The sequence below is a fragment of the Hyperolius riggenbachi genome, chromosome 1, assembly GCF_040937935.1.
Source record: "Hyperolius riggenbachi isolate aHypRig1 chromosome 1, aHypRig1.pri, whole genome shotgun sequence".
Lineage (NCBI taxonomy): Eukaryota > Metazoa > Chordata > Amphibia > Anura > Hyperoliidae > Hyperolius > Hyperolius riggenbachi.
The window spans coordinates 284,050,646-284,070,683 of record NC_090646.1 but is presented as its reverse complement, the minus strand read 5'-3'; the positions used below and the strand labels follow the sequence as shown (position 1 = coordinate 284,070,683).

Sequence of the window (20,038 nt, the reverse complement as noted above, 5' to 3'; positions counted from 1 at the left end):
TATTGTGCTTAAACCCCTCCCACGAGAAACAAGAAAAGTACATACTCTTGGCAGTTTCCTGTCTGTGAACCTAGCTGCATTGTGGGAAATAGCTGCTTACAGCTGTTTCCAACTGCCAAAAAAGCATGCAGCAGCTACATCACCTGCCATCAGTAAAAATGTCACCATGTAATAAATGTCAGAATGTAAATCAGGGATTTAAAAGCTTTTACAATGGGCAAACTGACTAAATTTTTACATAATTATTGTAAAAATGAAGCACTTTATTACATTATTTTCACTGGAGTTCCTCTTTAAGATTACATTACTTTTAGTAGTATTTGAGCACAGCTGTAATAAGTTAAATTACTGTAATCATTTTTACTGGATCCATTCCCGACCATACAAAGATATGCAAAAAAAAAAAAAAAAAAAAAAAAAAAAAAAAGCCCTGGAGTAAATGGCATGTACAAACTTGCAATTTAGTCACCCAATATGACACAGATAATTTCATTGTGCTTTTCCAAGTGTCCCCCAGCGTGCTCTGACAACACGTTAGCAATTCAGAAATGCAAGTAAACTGCCTGAACACTAATGCTCTCTGTACAGTCACAGATGCCATAAGCTTGCTTCCACTCATCTTTCTTCATCTCTTTAGTGTGCAGTACAGAGTTTGTTCCAACACTGCTGCCCAAAATTATGTGTATAGAAGTGTTAACAAAACTTGTAGAGGGTGCCCAAAAAACATCTTATAAACAAAGTTTAACCACTTGAGGACCGCAGTCTTTTCACCCCTTAAGGACCAGAGCTTTTTTTTCTATTCAGACCACTGCAGCTTTAACGGTTTATTGCTCAGTCATACAACCTACTATATAAATGAATTTTACTTCCTGTTCTTGTCACTAATACAGCTTTCTTTTGGTGCTATTTGATTGCTGCTGCGATTTTTAGTTTTTATTATATTCATCAAAAAAGACATGAATTTTGTCCCAAAAAAATTATTTGTTTAACTTTCTGTGCTGACATTTTTCAAATAAAGTAAAATTTCTATATACATTTTTGTCCAAATTTATTGTGCTACGTACGTCTGATTAAAAAAAAAACATTCAGTGTATATTTATTGGTTTGGGTAAAAGTTATAGCGTTTAGAAACTATGGTGCCAAGAGTGAATTTTCCCATTTTGGAGCATCTCTGACTTTTCTGAGCACCTGTCATGTTTCATGAGGTGCTAAAATTCCAGGATAGTATAAATACCCCCTAAATGACCCCATTTTGGAAAGAAGACATCCCAAAGTATTCACTGAGAGGCTTGGTGAGCTCATAGAAGATTTTATTTTTTGTCTCAAGTTAGCGGAAAATGACACTTTGTGACAAAAAAAAAAAAAGTTTCCATTTCTGCTAACTTGTGACAAAAAAAAAAAAAAATGAAATCTGCCACGGACTCACCATGCCCCTCTCTGAATACTTTGGGGTGTCTACTTTCCAAAATGGGGTCATTTGTGGGGTGTGTTTACTGTCCTGGCATTTTGGGGGGTGCTAAATTGTAAGCACCCCTGTAAAGCCTAAAGGTGCTCATAGGACTTTGGGCCCCTTAGCGCACCTAGGCTGCAAAAAGGGGTCACATGTGGTATCGCCGTACTCTAGAGAAATAGTATAATGTGTTTTGGGGTGTATTTTTTACACATTATTATTATTATTATTATTTTTTATTGTATTTATAAAGCGCCAACATATTACGCAGCGCTGGGTGCATACTCATGCTGGGTGGGAGAAATATCTCTGTAAATGATTTTAATTTTTTTTTCACACACAATTGTCCATTTACAGAGAGATTTCTCCCACCCAGCATGGGTATGTGTAAAAATACATCCCAAAACACATTGTACTACTTCTCCTGAGTACGGCGATACCACACCTGTGACACTTTTTTTGCAGCCTAGGAGCACTAAGGGGCCCAACGTCCTATTCACAGGTCATTTTGAGGCATTTGGTTTCTAGACTACTCCTCACGGTTTAGGGCCCCTAAAATGCCAGGGCAGTATAGGAACCCCACAAGTGACCCCATTTTAGAAAGAAGACACCCCAAGGTATTCTGTTAGGAGTATGTTGAGTTCATAGAAGATTTTATTTTTTGTCACAAGTTAGCGGAAATAGATTTTTACTGGGTTTTTTTTTTCCACAAAGTGTAATTTTCCACTAACTTGTGACAAAAAATAAAAACTTCTATGAACTCATCATACACCTAACGGAATACCTTGGGGAGTCTTCTTTCTAAAATGGGGTCATTTGGTGAGGTTCCTATACTGCCCTGGCATTTTAGGGGCCCAAAACAGTGAGGAGTAGTCTGGAAACCAAATGCCTCAAAATGCCTGTTCAGGGGTATAAGCATCTGCAAATTTTGATGACAGGTGGTCTATGAGGGGCCGAATTTTGTGGAACCGGTCATAAGCAGGGTGGCCTCTTAGACGACAGGTTGTATTGGCACTGAAGTGCAGAAAGTTCTCAAATCGTGACCTGGACATGGCAGCAGAGAACATGAGCATGTGATGTATTGGGTGCGTAGACCAAAAAGACCGCAATACATTCTTTTTGACTAGACCCATGTTAAGGAGAAGGCCCCAAAAAATGTAACGTTCGGAAAATTGGAGTGGTTTCCACTGAAAAGGCTGGGTATGGTAGCTTCTTGGATTGGCGGTTGCGTATTGTGTGGCATAACGGTTGGTCTCAGCGACAATTCAGTCGTAGAGACCAGCAGTGATCAGAAGAAAAAAAAATATTGTCACTGCGGTGGGGCGGGTGAGGGTTTGGCCGGGTGATCAGAAGCCCGCAGGGGGCAGATTAGGGCCTGATCTGATGGATAGGAGTGCTAGGGGGTGACAGGAGGTGATTGATGGGTGTATCAGGGGGTGATTAGAGGGGAGAATAGATGCAATCAATGCACTGGGGAGTTGATCGGAAGGGGGTCTGAGGGTTTGGCCGAGTAATCAGGAGCCCACACGGGGCAAATTAGGGCCCGATCTGATGGGTAGGTGTGCTAGGGGGTGACAGGTGGTGATTGATGGGTGTTTTAAGGTGTGATTAGAGGGGGGAATAGATGCAAGCAATGCACTGGGGAGGTGATCGGGGGGGGTCTGAGGGCAATCCGAGAGTGTGGGTGGGTGATTGGGTGCCCGCAAAGGGGCAGATGAGGGTCTGATCTGATGGGTAGCAGTGACAGGGTGTGATTGATGGGTGATTAGTGGGGAGAACAGATGTAAATATTGCACTGGAGAGGTGTTCAGGTGGGATCTGAGGGTGTGGGCGGGTGTTTGGGTGCCCGCAGGGGGCAGTTTAGGGTCTGATCTGATGGGTAGCAGTGACAGGTGGTGACGGGGTGATTGATAGGTGATCAGGGTGTGATTAGAGGGGAGAATAGATGCAAGAAATGCACTGGCGAGGTGATCAGGGCTGGGGTATGAGGGCGTTCTGAGGGTGTGGGCGGGTGATTGGGGGCCCGCAAGGGGCAGATGAGGGTCTGATCTGATGGGTAGCAGTGACAGGTGGTGACAGGGTGATTGATAGGTGATCAGTAGGGGATTACGGCGGAGAATATATGCAAGCAATGCACTGGCAAATTGATAAGGGGGGGTCTGAGGGCATTCCGAGGGCATGGGCGGGCGATTGGGTGCCCGTAAGGGGCAGATTAGGGCCTGATCTGATGGGTAGCAGTGACAGGTGGTGACGGGGTGATTGATGGATGATTAGAGGAGAGAACAGATGTAAACAATGCACTTCGGAGGCGATCTGAGGGCAGTCTGTGGGAGATCTGAGGGTGCGGGCGAGTGATCAGGTGCCCCAAGGGGCAGGTTTAGGGTCTGATCTGATGGGTGTTAGTGACAGGTGGTGATTGACAGGTGATCAGTGGGTGATTTCAGTGAATAGATGTATACAGTACACGGGGGGGGGGGGGGTCTGGGGAGGATCTGAGGGTGTGGGGGAGGGTGATCAGGAGCCCCCAGGGGGCAGTTTAGGACCTAACCTAAAAAATAGCGTTGACAGATGGTACCCGCCGGTGCTTCCGAACAGCTGGCGGGTTGACGCCGTGGGTGGGCGGAGCCTATTGCCGGCGGATTCGCGCGCAATCCCCGGCCAGACAGCGCAGAACGAGCCGCCGCCGATGGGCGTATTGCGTTCGTTCTGCGCACCACTTTGCCGCCGCCCATCGACAGTGGGTGGTCGGCAAGTGGTTAAGAGTAATCATCTTACTTTCACCAATGAACAAACCACAGATAGAAATAATTTTAATGATGCACAAAAAAACAACACGTTTCATGGGTACTGGCCCAATTCCTCAGGTCAATAGGTGCTTAAGTCAGAAGTAGTCGCAGGTGTTAAGTGCAAAGTGCAGCCTCTTTTTTGAATATAAGTGTGTTTAGGGCTTATGGTCATGTGAAACTTAACTTTGGGGGTCTATGTGGCACCCAAATTACCAAGCGGCTGCCGAGCATCCAAATTACCTGCTTCATTGCTGGTGACCTCTTACCAGTATAAAGCAGTACAGAAAAGCTTAGTGCATTCTGAGATTACCTATGAACCACATCTGCATACAAGATCTCTGTATGGGTATATGTAAATAAGGTGACATTGAAAAAACAGTCACAACAGAGATGGCATAGTGTGCAGAGTTAATGTTTTCTGCTGTGACGCCTATCCTTATATTTGTTTACATGTTGTGATTAAAGAGGAACTCCAGCCTAAACAAACATACTGTCATTAAGTTACATTAGTTATGTTATTAAAATAGATAGGTAATATAATCTCGTAAGCGCACTGTTTTAAAAGAACAGGCAAATGTTTGATTTCATGAGGGCAGCCATCTTTTTGGTTGAAAGGAGGCGACAGTGAGCATGAGACACAGTTCCAACTGTCCTGTGTCCTGAGCACCTCTCCCAGTTGCTAGGCAACGTAAACAACAACATAGGAAATCCCATCATGCTCTGCACAGCATCAGGGAAAAACAGCCCGGGTTTTTTTCTTTGATGGGTGGAGCTTAGTTAAAAATGCAGCTAAAAATGAAGCTTTGGTAAGAAAAACAAAGTTCTGATGCTGTGAAACTGTTAAAGAAACACCAAGCCTTTTCAGTTCTGCTCAGTAGGTTTTTAATGCCCACTCTGTTAATGTAACCTCTGAATCCCCCACCCAAATACCGAGGCGGACACTAAGCGTCTTACACGAGTAATTCATGCCCAGTTTTCACATAAAGAAATAATTTATTTACATTTCTTTATTTAAAAAAAAAAAAAAAAAACCCACCACATGTAAATCGTCTCTCATGGAGATCTCGAGTGATCACAATCAACTCTTAAAAAGACAACTTGGTCGATTTATCCTCAGCCAGAGAGAAAAAATATATAAAAGGCTAAATTACTTATGAGACATGCTTTGTTAATTGCTTTTTCACTTACGGTAAATAAATCTACTATACATAAATTCATTTGAAAAATCTTTTTACTGAAATAGTGTATTTTTTTTTAAACTCAAGTAAAAATTTCAAAAACCAATTACATCATTTTGCTACATAATTACCCTCCTTGGCGATGCATTTTCCCAGTGCCGCATCAAATTTTTAATGCCATCAGCATAAAATGTTTTTGGTTAAGCGTGTAGTAGCCTCTGATGTACCGTGTGAAAATCGGCACCCCTCACACTAGTACTCACATTTTTAAACATTTGAATCCACTCTATGAGAGATAACTTTATCCTCATACTGAGCACATCTTCTATCCACAGAAAATGTGACAGATTGCTGCTCATCTTAGGTGCAATGTATACATTTTACAGCAATATCAAAATATTTAATAAAAAAATAGTACACCATAGTTTACCATTACTGTAATATTCTTTGATATTTCATAGTTTAACTTCAGAGTCCTCTATTGCAGTGTTCCCCAACTCTGTCCTCAGGGCTCACCAACAGTGCATGTTTTGTGGAAGTCCACAGAAGTAGCTAATCTTCACTGCGGAGATGCCGATTACCCCACTGATGCATGTCTGTGGTTTCCTGCAAAACACGTACTCTTGGTGGGTCATGTAAACAGGTTAGGGGAACTCAACTCTTTTGTACCTGTAGGCAACCAGCCCACATCTTAATCCATGCACAACACAAAGCCAGTCATTAGGCTGTCCTGTCCTCTTGTAAGGCTTGCAGTCCACTGCAACTTGGTATTTGCAACTTACAGTTCCATATTATCTGATAGACTATTTGTTGTTCTTAAATATTACGATAAAGAAAGCCCCCAGCAGCAGTGCCATAAGCTTCCTTTCCTTAAAATGTGCAGGGCCCTGGTTAATATACATGCAGTGTGGCATAAAAAACCGTACCAGCAACAGGCATTGAGAAATGCCCTTTTCTCTAGACTTGTGCTGCCACTTATAAGCCATGAATATCTAGTGTTTCAGAAATGGAATGGCCCGCCACACATTCTGCGTAACCCAACAAATTTTTTTCAATAGCAAACCCCTCTACAGCAGCGCTCAGCTTGAGAGAAAGGAGCAGCATCATACTACCAAGTCCAAACCATCATACACTCCCTAGAAGGTTCATGAATGCAGATGATTCACTCTCAAAACAATGAAAGCAAAAATAAAAAAAATAAAAGGGAGTCATAGGTAGGCCCAAATAAAAATCAATAAAACAGATAGACAGTTTAAAAGGTAACTTCAAGGATGAAATTAAACTGTTAGAAAAAAGACTTTCCTATGAAAATTGACACTGCGTTTCACAGGTACACACCCGCTGCCTCAGGTCCATATACAGTGTCTTGAAGTAAGAATGGAACAGCTTTGGAGTGCCTGTAGCTAAAGATTTTTGGGACGTCTCCCTCCCATTGATTAGACACAAGTTATTCATCTAGTAGCCATCCTAATAGGCAGGGCGAAATTTCTAGAAAAGCCACATACACCATTACCTACGGTTGCTGCAGCCCAAGGACAGAGGCAAACACAGAAAAAGGAGTTGCTTCATATAGTAGAGCAGTGCTGTCCAACTGGCGGCCCGCGGGCCGCATCCGGCCCGCCAGGCCACCTGCTGCGGCCCGCTCGTCTCCCTGGGATGCAGGCATGGCTTGCGCTATGGGCGCCATGCCTGCTCCCTCTTACTGTGTCCCCGCTGGCCTCTCCGGTGTCGCCGCTGGCCCCTCCTATGTCCCCCCGCTGCCGCTGCCTCACAGATCAGACCTCACAGATCGCGGCGACTGATGTAAACAGAGGGCGCATGGTACCCGCACGGAGTACGTCACATGCGGAAGTGAATCATTAGTCACTTCCGCATGTGACGTTCTGCCGCGCGGGTGTCATGCGCGCGCTCTGCTTGCTTCAGTCGCCGCGATCTGTGAGGTCTGATCCAGCGGGGAGACCGGAGAGGCCAGCGGGGACACAGGAGAGGCCAGCGGGGACACAGGAGAGGCCAGCCCCAGAGGTAACGGGCTCGCTACTGGTGGGGGCACCTGTCACTAACTGGGGGGGCACCTGTCACTATCTAACTGGGGGGCACCTGTCACTATCTAGCTGGGGGGCACCTGTCACTATTTAAGTGGGGGGCACCTGTCACTATCTAAGTGGGGGGCACCTGTCACTAAAGGGGCATTCTGCTTATTTATGTGAAATGCTGTCTATTTATGTGCCTCATGACTGCTGAATTTGTCGTGTTGGGGGCCTCATGATTGCTGAATTTGTCTTGTTGGGGTCCACATGATTGTTGGGGGCATCACGATTTTTTGGGGGCCTCATGATTGCTAAATTTGTCTTGTTGGGGGCATCATGATTGCTGAATTTGTCTTGTTGGGGGCCTCATGATTTGTTGGGGGCCTCATGATTGCTGAATTTGTCTTGTTGGGGGTCACATGATTGCGAACTGTGAGACTATGGAAAAGCTGAATCGTCATCATGAGACAATAGCATTAAACCTACTTTTTTAGCTTTTTAAAACGAAAAATAAAACTGGGAGGTTCTAAAAAAAAAACCCACATTTTTCAGGAGTAGGATGGATGAAATTGTTTATTTTCAACTTGGATTTTCCATAATGTTCATGTAGGAGTTAAAACGTTTGTATGTAGTTTAAATTGCTGTTGCCACTTTGCGATAAGTGACTTTTGGGTTGCAGTTTGGACACTCGGCCTCCAAAAGGTTCACCACCACTATCCTAATCTAATGTCCCACATTGCTAAGTTCATGTAAATTTGTCTCCACCCGTGGCCACACCCGCATTCTGGTCCATGGCCACACCCATTTTTCGGCGCGGCGCCAAGCGCGCCGCTCAATGGAACCCTCGTGTTTTCTGGCGCGCACAACTTCACCATTATTTTAAATTGCATTTTGTGAAAAGTGCTGCCAATCTAATTATCCTTTAATTGCATTTTTTCCGGGGGGGGGGGGGGGGGGGGGGGGGAGGAGCCTGCGGCTCTAGCAAGAAACTTCGGCCCTCCACCATGGGGGCTGAAAAAAAAATGGCCCTCCATGCCCATGAAGTTGGACAGCACTGTAGTAGAGGAAACCACAAATGGTGAGCCGCCATCCAAGGGGGCGGTTCCTGAATGAGAGTGGCTGCTATACATGGAAGTTACACATCGAATTAGGGGAGACATACAGATTGGGAGGGGAGCTTCTGCAAATCTAAGGCGTTACTGCTATATACAGAAGGGGGGTGGCTGCACATGCAAGGGGATCTAAAAGGAAGTTTGCCTATATTTAATATATACTTAACATGGCATACATAAAATCCATGCATTATATAAATTAAACAATGATTGTATGTACTTTACATAATAAAACATTACACTAAGAACTAACAGTTTTTTGTTCCTTCTGGTGTTTCTGGAGTGACATTTAGTGCAGCCGATGAGCATCATGATTGAATTTGTATAATCTATTTTATGCATCTGATTTAATCTTCATCTCATGCTAACTACATTAATCCCTGCCCTAAACACATTAGAATGAATTTTTCAATTGAAACTGAAGATTTTTTAGCAGGACACTCCGGCAATAACTTTACATTATGAGGAATATGTCTTGCAAAATGGCAATTAGAGACGAGCTGTGCATAATGACACCATTAATGTTCTGTCCTTTAATGAATTATGCACTGCATGATATATGCTTAACATTTGTGCATTTGTTGTACGTGTAATGAGAATGTATTCTCGTGTTTGTTTTTTTTATAAAAATTTTTTTTTATTACTTTAGCTGAAGCAATATTGCATAATCATAGAACGGTTTTATGCATAAAAGGTAACAAGCAGTACTCATTCATAGTGTTAGGTTTAGGTAAGAGGGGAAGATTGTGTTAGATTAAGGTATAGGGGAAGTTAGTGTTAATAAAAGGTATAAGGGAGGTTAGTGTTAGGCATAAAAAAAAAAAAAATCAAAACATTCTGATTCCATGCAGATAGTGTCCTGGTGAGAGCTCAACACACTCTAGCATTGAAAATAAGAGTGGTGACTCATTTTACTGGTGAGGTCATCCCTATGGGCAGTGCAGGGACAATTCACAGTATTTTGAGCCTGTTCTGTGTCACTGCATCTTTTTAGTTGACAGTTGAATCACATTCTCTGCACCTCATTATTTATGCAAAACAATGTAGACCTGGCAAGCACACATAAGAGCTGGAGGGGGGAGAAAAGAACAGACCTGCATAGGTTGCAAGAATTGAAGTGCGACAGTCTCTGGAATGGCTTAGTGTGCTCTACACGCTCGTACGCAGAAAAAACATATACCACTGAAGACAAGTGTGCAACTATACTCAGGAGCAACAGTTTTCATACAGCGGTTGTCATGCTCTGCACCCCTGGCACCCACTGCCACACTTCCTATCCCTGGATACTGAAAAATTATAAGTATTGTTTTATGTACTGCTTTTTGATCAATGTGAATCTAGAATTGCATGCACTAGCACTTTACTACAATGTTAATACTTTGATCAACAATGTCAGACTTGTCCTGTCTTCAGTTGTGTATTATTTATGCAAGGCAGGCTTAATACCAAAAAGATGGATTTGGTGTGAACAGAAAATGGCAATGAATGTAAATTAGCTATTTATACATGTATAAGTCTTGAACCAAAGTTCATTTAGAGCTGTGCATATTTGGGCTTCTTTATTTTTCTGAAGCAAGGTATATACTTTAAGAAACTCTATATTTAGATACAAATAAAAAAAATGTTTACATTAAAAATGCCTACTTACCTGTTATAAAACTTCTGTTCCAAAACCCTCATTTTCAGACTGCTACAGTAAGCAGGTAAGTAGTATCATCTACTACTTGATGGTACGTGACCAGTTTCCAGGCCGCTCTCCTCCATGTGAATACCTCAAGTGGCTGGATAGTGCAATGGTTAACGGGTCTGTCTCTGACACAGGGCTCAGGGTTCAAATCTCAGCTCTTCCAGTTCAGTAAGCCAGCACCTATTCAGTAAGGAGACCTTAGGCAAGACTCCCTAACACTACTGAGCACTCTAGTGGCTGCAGCTCTGGTGCTTTGAATTCACCAGGAGAAAAGTGTAATATAAATGTTCTGTGTCTTGTTTGTATTAGTGGGAGTGTGTGGTGGAAATACACTAAAGCCCAGAAATCCAAGCATACCCCCCATGCTCAGAGGATGTTAAGGCCAGAACCCGAAGTCTGGCCACAATACAGCTAATATGCAGCCATTCTTCCTTTATCAGACGTTGGCCAGCCAAATGCTTCACAAAGCCTTAAAGAGACACTGAAGCGGGAAAAAAATTATGATATGATTTGTATGTGTAGTACAGCTAAGAAATAAAACATAAAGCCCCATCTACACAAAGGGACATTGCAGCGATCCGGCGTCTCGATTAGCCGCCGGATCGCCTCTTCCGCGTGCCCGCCGCGTCCCTGCTCGCCGCGCGTGCGCCGCATTCGATTCCCCGCTCGTGCCCGCCGGCGCCGCTTATCTCCCGCACGATTCCCTGCTATTGTCCCCTCGCAGGGAGCGAGCAGGGAATCGGCGGTGCGGAGATCCGTCCTGTCGGATCTTATCAATCGAGCCGCATCAGCGGCTCGATTGATAAGGAGCATCGCGGCCGCATCTACTCGTGTAGATGCGGCTTTAAGATCAGATACATCAGTCTAATTGTTTCCAGTACAGGAAGAGTTGAGAAACTCCAGTTGTTATCTCTATGCAAACAAGCCATTAAGCTCTCCAACTAAGTTAGTCATGGAGAGGGCTGTTATCTGACTTTTATTATCTCAACTGTTCCTGGACTATTTACTTTTCCTCTGCCAGAGGAGATGTCATTAATTCACAGACTGCTCTGAAAGAATCATTTTGAATGCTGAGTTGTGTAATCTGCACATATTATAGAATAATGCAATGTTAGAAAAAACACATTGGCTTCAATTCATCAAAGGGTGTTCGATAACAAAATCCCAGTCCTTAAAATACTGCATTCGGTATTTTACACTTCACTGTGCTAATTCATCAATATTTTCACATGTGTGGTAGAGGTTCGTTAAGTTACAGAAGTACTAAGGCTTCAGTTCATCAAAGGCTGTTAGATAACAGCAGAGTGGTGCAGAGCAGCTTGGAATGTCTCTGTGTTGTTACAAGCTGATAACAATAGAAGGCATCCAGACATCCCTTTACATGTAAACATGTTATATTTACTGTTACTTATACTGCCTCTGCTGCTCTGAATCTGTCCATCAGTGTTTTTTAACATTTTACTTATTTGCCACAACGTAGATAAACTTTCTGGAGACATTACAAATGCCATGCTTGGTGATTTCACCACTTGCATCTTTGCATATTCAAACAGGGACTCAAAGTGTTAAACCACCAAAGGACATCTGGGGATATCTTTTGTCCGGTTCTCTCTGCTCACTGCCTGGGGGGTCTGGAAGCTTGTCTGGAGAAGCCTGTGTGACCTATCAGCGGCACTTGCAGGAGAACAGGGGCTGTTTCTATTGGCTGCCTGCTCCTGTTAATCATGAAAACATTAAAGGCCCTTTTCCACTAGCAATCGCTAGCGTTCACGCTGAACGCTAGCGATTGCTGAATCGCAATTACCGGCGATTCCCCGACGTTCGCGGCCGCGATTTTGCTATGCTATGCACTGCATAGCAAAATCGCGGCAATTATCGCTCCGCCGCGCGTTCGCGTTCCCGGCAAAAACGAATCGCGGGAGTAAAAATGACCTACCGCGATTCCCATGTTAAAAAGCAAACCGTAGCGATTGTAAAATCGCTAGCGGTTTGCGTTTTTGCGATTCAGCCAGCGCAAACGCGCTGGTGGAAAAGGGCCCTCACACAGAAGGCTTTCGAAGCCTGTAACGACAGGGGAGAGCTGGAGATAAACACCGAATGTGCTAGCGAATGTGGTAACCTTGATGAATTAACATTTACTTACATTTGCTGACATGTGTTGAGCACAAGTCGGTAATTTATCTCATTGCTCTGTGATTTCAGCTTCTCATTCGGTAACAGCTTTGATGAATTAACATTTTCTTAAGTGCTCCGTTAACTGAGCTGTTTTCAGCATAAACCGAATGCGGTAATGCTTGATGAATTGAAGCCTATATACCTGAAAATAAAAGTATGAGAATATTTTCTTTGCTGCGAATCTTCTAGTAATTATTCATAGTACACAACCAATTCATTATATCATATATTTTTTTTCGCTTCAGTGTCTCTTTAAATAACAATTGAAGTGAGAGGGATATGGAGGCTGCCACATTTTTTTTCCTTTTAAGCAATACCTGTTGCCTGGCTATCCTGCGGATCCTCTGCCTAACACTTTTAGCCATAGACCCTGAACAAGCATGCAGCAAAGCAGGTGTTCCTGACATTATTGTCAGATCAGACAAGATGTTGCATGCTTGTTTCTGGTGTAATTCAAACTCTACTCAGAGAGACTAGCAGGACTGCCAGGAAACTGACATTGTTTAAAAGGAAATGAATAGGTCAGCCTCCATATTCTTCTCACTAAATTTGTCCTTTAAACTGCATAGAATATGCAATGTGACTATACAAGCTTTGTACAAACTTAACATTTATGTATTAAAAAGACCAAACAAAAAGACCAAACTCCACAGCCACGTTGTCAAAGCAGGTAAAAATGGCTGCTCCACCTCTAACCCAGTTGCCTAAGCAGGTCCTGAGATAAAACAGCAACAAGCTAAATATGCAAAAACAAAGTACATAAAAAGACCCAGAAAATAATCACAGACACTTCGGCAAGAATGCTCAAACACAGTATTTACATTTTGAAATTTTATTTTTTTGGTTCTTGTTTTTGTAATGGTATAAAATAAAATATGTTTTAATACATATAACTTCTAATATATTCACACAATTCCAGAGTTGCTTTATGTCAGATATTTTGCTATAGCTAAGCATAATGTTCAGTTTTTTTTTCAGGACCTTTCATTAACAATGAATCAGCAGCCTCTCTTAACTGTGCGTACAGACATATACAAATCCTTACATTATTATATTAAAGAACAGGCTTTCCCTGAAACGTCATACTGCATTTGTGCTGGTTCATAATCAGTGCAAGCTGCTTTATGGCACAGTTTGACAAAAACAAAAGTCACTCACACGACAGAACACTATGATGGATGCACTGCAGACATAAAAAGATTATAGGCCAACCACATTTGTGTGCTCATTACTTACAATGCTGTATCCAGTGACTACACTAACATAAGAACTCCTGTGGAGGTTACTAAAATAACTACCACAGAACTATATGGGGCTTTGAGTTTAGATTAAAGTAGGTCATTTAGGATCACATGCTCTAAGATGAAGTCAACACACAGAGTAAATTGATGACAAAAAAAATAAAAAATTAAACACTGCACTAGGAATTGCCATACATAGACAAGGCCCTTCTGCACTGAAAGCTAATGTATGGACACAACCACTAGTTATCCATAGGTACTTTGGGTTACTACGTATTTAGGAAAGCTGTCAGGATGCTATATGCTCCTGTAAATAAAATCAGGACTTTAACACGTAGGGTTTTATTTTTCATGAGAAAACAAAAATAGCAGCATTTGAAACTAAATATATTCAAATTATTAAAGCAGAACTCCAAGCAAACAGCTAGACACAGCCAGAATATATAGAAGACCTGTTGCCAGGCTGCAATGTTTTTTCTATTCTACTCAGTCTGTGTCCCAAAACTTCTGCCACACTCTGCTGTCTAGGGAAAGGCAGGTAACACTATTCTTATTTTATATTTGCAGTTCCCTGTGTCACCTCCCAGCACATGGAAGAATGCTTCAGTAGTCAAAACAGATAGATTCAATTTTTCGATGAGTTGGCAAATGACAAAGGAATGGCATAAGAACATGGCTATCATCATTTTGGCCGTGAAATGGTCATTATGAAATTATTATTTAAGTGCCAGCACATTACGCATAGCTGTAAATCATCAGATAAGTGGTAACAATTACAATCTTGAGACTGCCAAACACACACAAAAACACAGGAAGGAAGGACCCAGAGAGCTTATAAGTTAAAAGGACGGGAAGCAGATGCAATATGTATGGAAGATGCAAGCAGTTAGACGTAACTAAGAAAATAAAAAAAAAGGCTGCTAGGCAATGAATGATTAGGGCACAATGAAGATGCCTATACAGGTAAGAATAAGTCTAGTTTAGCAAGTCTGCTAAAGCTTACTAAAGACTCAAGGGATAAGCAGAAAATGCCCCCAAAATGGCTGCTGCTCTACAGAAGTCTTGTAGCGGTTGATAGGATGAGCTAATAAGTGAGGACATGAATACATCAGAGGGGAGAGGGTAATGAGTGGTATGTATGAAAGACATTTTATGCTGAAAGTGTTCAAGGCAAAATTCTGAAGGATCCCCAGCATGCTAATGTACAGTTTAAGAAATATACAAATACTAAAATAAAAAGTAATTAAATCTATTTATTCTACAGACGTAACAAAGTAATACAAGTGATAGGTTTAACTTTGCCTTGGTTAATTGTTAATGCTGTGTGACAAGAGAAATGTTCACAAGCAACAGTACTGAGCATTGTAAGTTCATTAATTGGGGTATATTCACTTAACTGCGGTAATGAGAGTAACGTGAAGTCTTAAGCTGAATACTCACCTGATGATGGATCGCGGAACATCACAGCGACGCCACCCGATGAAGCGCATTACCTGATCCATCTTCCTACCCACGGGAAAACAGGTCTCGTGAGGGCACACGATGGGCACAAACAACAGGTTAAAAAATTGCTGTAGTTTGCATGGGATTCGTCTGAGATCTTAAAGATCAGTTCTGTCGTGATAGTCACAATCAGCGTGCGTCGCAAAATGTCATTCATGCAATCATGGGCATATACCCACATCGCGGGATCATGGAAATGATCGCCCATTGCTCAAAAAGTCATCAGTCTTGTGGAAATAATCGGGCGGGGGTAACAAGCCTTTAGGCATGAGGTTAGAGCCTAAATCAATGCATTACACTCTACTCATCATACTTAAGACTACACATGTTATTCTCATTGCCGCAGTTTAGTGCATATAGCCCACTGTATGTCATGCCTGTTAGTTCCTGCACTGATGATCCAAACGACAATCTCTTTCCACATTCAAGCCCTTCAAGCAGGGATAACTTACATAATGTGGCAAAGCAACACACATCACAAGATCACACGTCACACGAACAGACAACTCTACTAGGGAAAGGGGTTCACCTTTCATCCATGTATTAAACTGTTTGTCTGGAGTTCCTGTTAATGGAAGATGCCCCCAAAGTGACAAAATGGCAGCATCGGTGTATGTTTTTATTTTATTTTTTAAAGCAAATACTATACATTTAACATATAAAAGTACACCAAGTCTATTAAGCTCTACAAGGATTCTTGTAAATCCTACTGAATCCCAAAAATGAAATGTCTTAGCATTAAAAAATAGACAATAAAAAAATATAGATTTGAAATTGGAGTTATGCATATTCTGTTGATGTATAGAACTACCAAAATGCACCACTGTATAATTGCGTGTATAAAATGCACAAGAGTAAAAAGACCTGGGACAATGAAGACAACAGATAAGCCGTAAACTGTAACATGTCTAGCAATAACTACAATTACCTCCACCCCCCATTGTAACTTTTAGTTAATGAAAACCTCATCTGGCGTTAGTGGGAGATATGCATACATTAAACTACATATTTTTTGGGAAGCTAGTATTGTTTGGGAAAGCAACCATTTTACCAATAAGCATGTGAACACATCCTTGCAGCATTGTTGAAAAAGACTAGCACTGAAAGGACAAGGCTCACATAATCAAGCGGCTTGTATGAGGTAACCTACATAGCAACCAATCTGAAGGAGGCAGGTCTCAGGAATAAATGACAGGAGTTCAGGGTAAGTAACCATACATTTCCAAATGAATTTCTCTCCACATGCTCGCTCACTTTCCATACTAAAATATAGGTAGGTTAAGGCCAAGCCACCTAAGGCAATTAAAACAGAACTGAGTATATTCACTCGTTAAGGCAGTAAATTAAGTATAAGATATCAGCTCACCTTTTCCCTTTTTATCTATTGGCAGATGCCACATATTTACTGGGTAATATTTAGAATTCTATTATTGATATGTTTTCTGTTACAAAGCAACTATACCTAGTTGACCTTACAAAATGTAACCATGTACTTCAGAAGAGTTGGGATAGGATTACAATCATGATTAAATATTTAAACACTTAAACGGGGATCAATTTAATAGATATCAGTTGATATTAAGTAGTGTACATTTTTGCAAGAGTTATAGAATATGACTAGGACAAGTAAGACAAACTCACTTGTTATATAGCCATTCTTCATTGCCTATCTTTGTTTATGACTGACTTATTGAGATGCAGGTCTGCAGGACAAAAATGGCCATTCATGTGACAATTTCTCTATGCAGCATCATAGCATTAGCAGTTGCTGAGCACCCTGCACCTATCCAAAGATAGGAGACAGTAAAGCTGGAAAAATAAACGATACTGGTTGCTGACAGGCAACCTACAAAAACACTTGAACCCTCATAACCTGCTCCAGTTTCATGCCAACGGAGTTTCCCAAATGAATCTCTCTTTTCCCAAAAGATTACAATGTTTAAATGTAAACTTTCTCATGAGGGTGTAAAGATAGGATATATGGAAAACGGTCAGTGTTACATAATTATGGGCCTGGTGCTACTCTGCACATATTAACAGTATTAATCTGGCTTCATGCCAGCACTACATAACAGGACTAAAAGGCTTAGGCAAGATAAATTAAGCTTTGACATACATTACAATTAACTCAGCTCTAATAACACAACGCAAGTCCCTACTTTCTTTGGTACTCCCCAATACTTATTGATAAATTTAAAGGGAAATGCACCATTGAAAAGATGTTTATATATTTACAATCTGAAATTATAATACATATAAACTAGTTTAGTTGATGTATTTTTTTCTGTAACAATTCATCACCTTATGAGTTTGTTCCAGTAATAATAGTACATAATCCATCATAAACTTACATCTGTGTACAAAACTTTAGAACTCTCGTACCTCGCTTATCACTTACAGTATATAGACATGAGCATCTTCTATTCCATACTATTTCTGCATATTTAAAAAAAAAACCCTCACAAAAATAATACATTATGTACAGCTGCTATCTAGATATAAAAAGGCTATGCAATTATTCCCATCCCAAATTATAATACTCTGGTAGTGTTAACTAAATATATATAAATATACACTTGTGTGAAAAAGTATGTACATTCCATGTTAAGTGTATGGATGGTCACGGAGATGCAAATAATTCTGAGTTGATGAAGAGTCATGCAAATTTGTATTACAAATTTATGGAGCTTGAACAAGGACCAATGTAATGAAGCAGGTGGGATTTGATTGGTCATGTAAGCTGGAGGAATTTGCATTAACATTTTGCATAATTCTGCTTCAGCTCAGAATTATTTGCATCTTATAGACCAACTTTAGTAAGGTATGAAGGTTACGTATGGTAACTGTATAAAAAAACAAAACAATCGAAAGTTTACTTTGCAGTCATTTAAGAGGGAGACAAATCAAAAGATATAGCATTTCCATTGGTGCAAGAAATAGCTTCTTGGAGGTTGCTTTTGTTACTGTCTACCAGTTTTTAGATGAATGGATACAAATTCATCTATGTTGTCATAAAGCCATTTGATGTTTGTGAGGTTCTGTGCATGCACAGCCTGGGTCGATGAATTTTACAGCACCTCATTAGGATTTGAATCCAGGCTTTTACTACGTCATTCCAGGACTGTGTTATTCTAGGTTCATAGTAGATTTTATGATTGTAAGCCCTATTGCTATAAAGCAGATCCAAACTTTATGTCCACCACCTAAAGCTGATAACAGTGGACTTCGGGTTTCCCAGTGAAATGCAGTCACTGATTCCTGTACTTCTGGTATAGGAGGCCTAATAAACTTACTTGTCTACCCCAAACACACTTGGGCAGATTTATCAAAACTAGTTCAAGAGAAACTGGGGTAAAGTCAAATCAGAATCACTGATCTGAGCATTTAATCTACGCGTTTCAATTTTTCTGCAGTTTCCCTGCCCAACTGTTGCATCAGTTCTGGTCTCCACTTGCCCCACATCAGTATCTCTCCGGTGTTCTTTTTGGATAGCAAATGTCACTTCAAGATCCTTTCCAACAATGCTCCAGCCTATTGTTACTTATTTTAATTTGTGGGTATTTGAGTTAGTGATAAAGTAAGGGTGCACTTTCCAGATGCAAAATGTACACTATTATTAACATTACACAATATTTTGCAAAACATAATTGATACCTGATATTTTTCATATTTTACCTCATTCTCTAGGAGTATGATTAAAACAAATAGATATGCATGTTGAAAAGAAACAAAACTGAATTTCCATGGGGTGTTCATAGTTTTTCACACAACTATATATATATATATCACATTTCACCATGCCACCAGTATGACGTATATTATATACAGCAGAATAATTACATCAAAATGATGGTGATGCATTGACCATTAATAGGGCTTGTTATTTTCCACCATACTGATGGAGTAGCGGTCTAGAGTATTGCTTGTTTCCGTTATGTGTTAAAACTGAAAATAGAAGTTTGCTTTAGTAGTCACATGATCAAACATAAGGAAGGATGCCATACTGAAAGAGTGCCATGACTGCTGCACTAAAAAGACCAGCTACAGGTACAGTCACAAACCAGGCCAGGAAGATGTTCCTAAATAAACGCCAGTCGACAGCTTTTTTTGAGCGGATCCAACCAACTGCCACCACTGAGCCGACCTTGTGGAATATAGAAATGCAAAAGTTAAGAAAAGACAAACAGCCATCACAAATACATTTCTAGTGGTTAAATATTAACTATACTTTATCATTCTTTTTTAAATCTGAATTTGTTATACTACAGCTTTATGGTTTGCAAATGAAAATCAATTTGGTATTAAATGTATAAACTATTAAACTAATGATCATATGGGATATAACTAAAAGAGCAGTGGTAACAAGTAGTAAATATAGCTCCTAAAAGAAATAGACATATTGAGAGCAGTTGCTTGTCAGAGATTAGTCATAGAAAGAAAGAGAAGCAGTTATCGAGTAAAGCAGATTAGGGATCATTTGAAAGCGGCAATACAACAGACAGCTGGCTAATCATTTAAGCATTTTGCCTTCAACACCTGACCGTTCTGTGTCATTGGTTCATAAGCATCTTTTATAAGAATTTCAACTCAAAGTTTGAAACCGTCACAGTGCTGCTCTGTGGAGACCCTGATTTCACCTCTTAAAAAGAGAGCGCATTCAATGGGCTGGACGATCATTTTGGATATACGCCTGCCAAGTGCTCAACACGTAGTCTGTGTAAAGTGGGATGCCACCATTGTCTAATCACTCTGGAGGTAGAGGCAGTGCTTCCCATCACTTTTCATCAGAGCCATGATACATTTTGGACACAACATCCTAAAAATTATTGCAAGTTTTGGGGGTTAGGAAAGTCGGGGCCAGATTCCATACAGACAATTA

General features: G+C 41.0%; 1 protein-coding gene and 1 long non-coding RNA gene across 6 annotated transcripts in view; one reads left to right on the top strand and one right to left on the bottom strand.

The window, feature by feature from the left end:
• The window catches only part of LOC137507281 (uncharacterized), a 47,491-nt gene that overhangs the window by 13,771 nt on the left and 13,682 nt on the right, over positions 1-20,038 (top strand). The gene's annotated exons all lie outside the window — the stretch shown is intronic.
• The window catches only part of SLC20A2 (solute carrier family 20 member 2), a 129,857-nt gene continuing 123,050 nt past the window's right edge, over positions 13,232-20,038 (bottom strand). For all 5 annotated transcript variants that reach the window (XM_068233659.1, XM_068233658.1, XM_068233660.1 and 2 more), the window contains one exon: positions 13,232-19,303. In XM_068233659.1, coding sequence (XP_068089760.1) covers positions 19,139-19,303 — 165 coding nt within the window. In that variant the 3' untranslated portion in view covers positions 13,232-19,138. The remainder of the gene's footprint in view (positions 19,304-20,038) is intronic.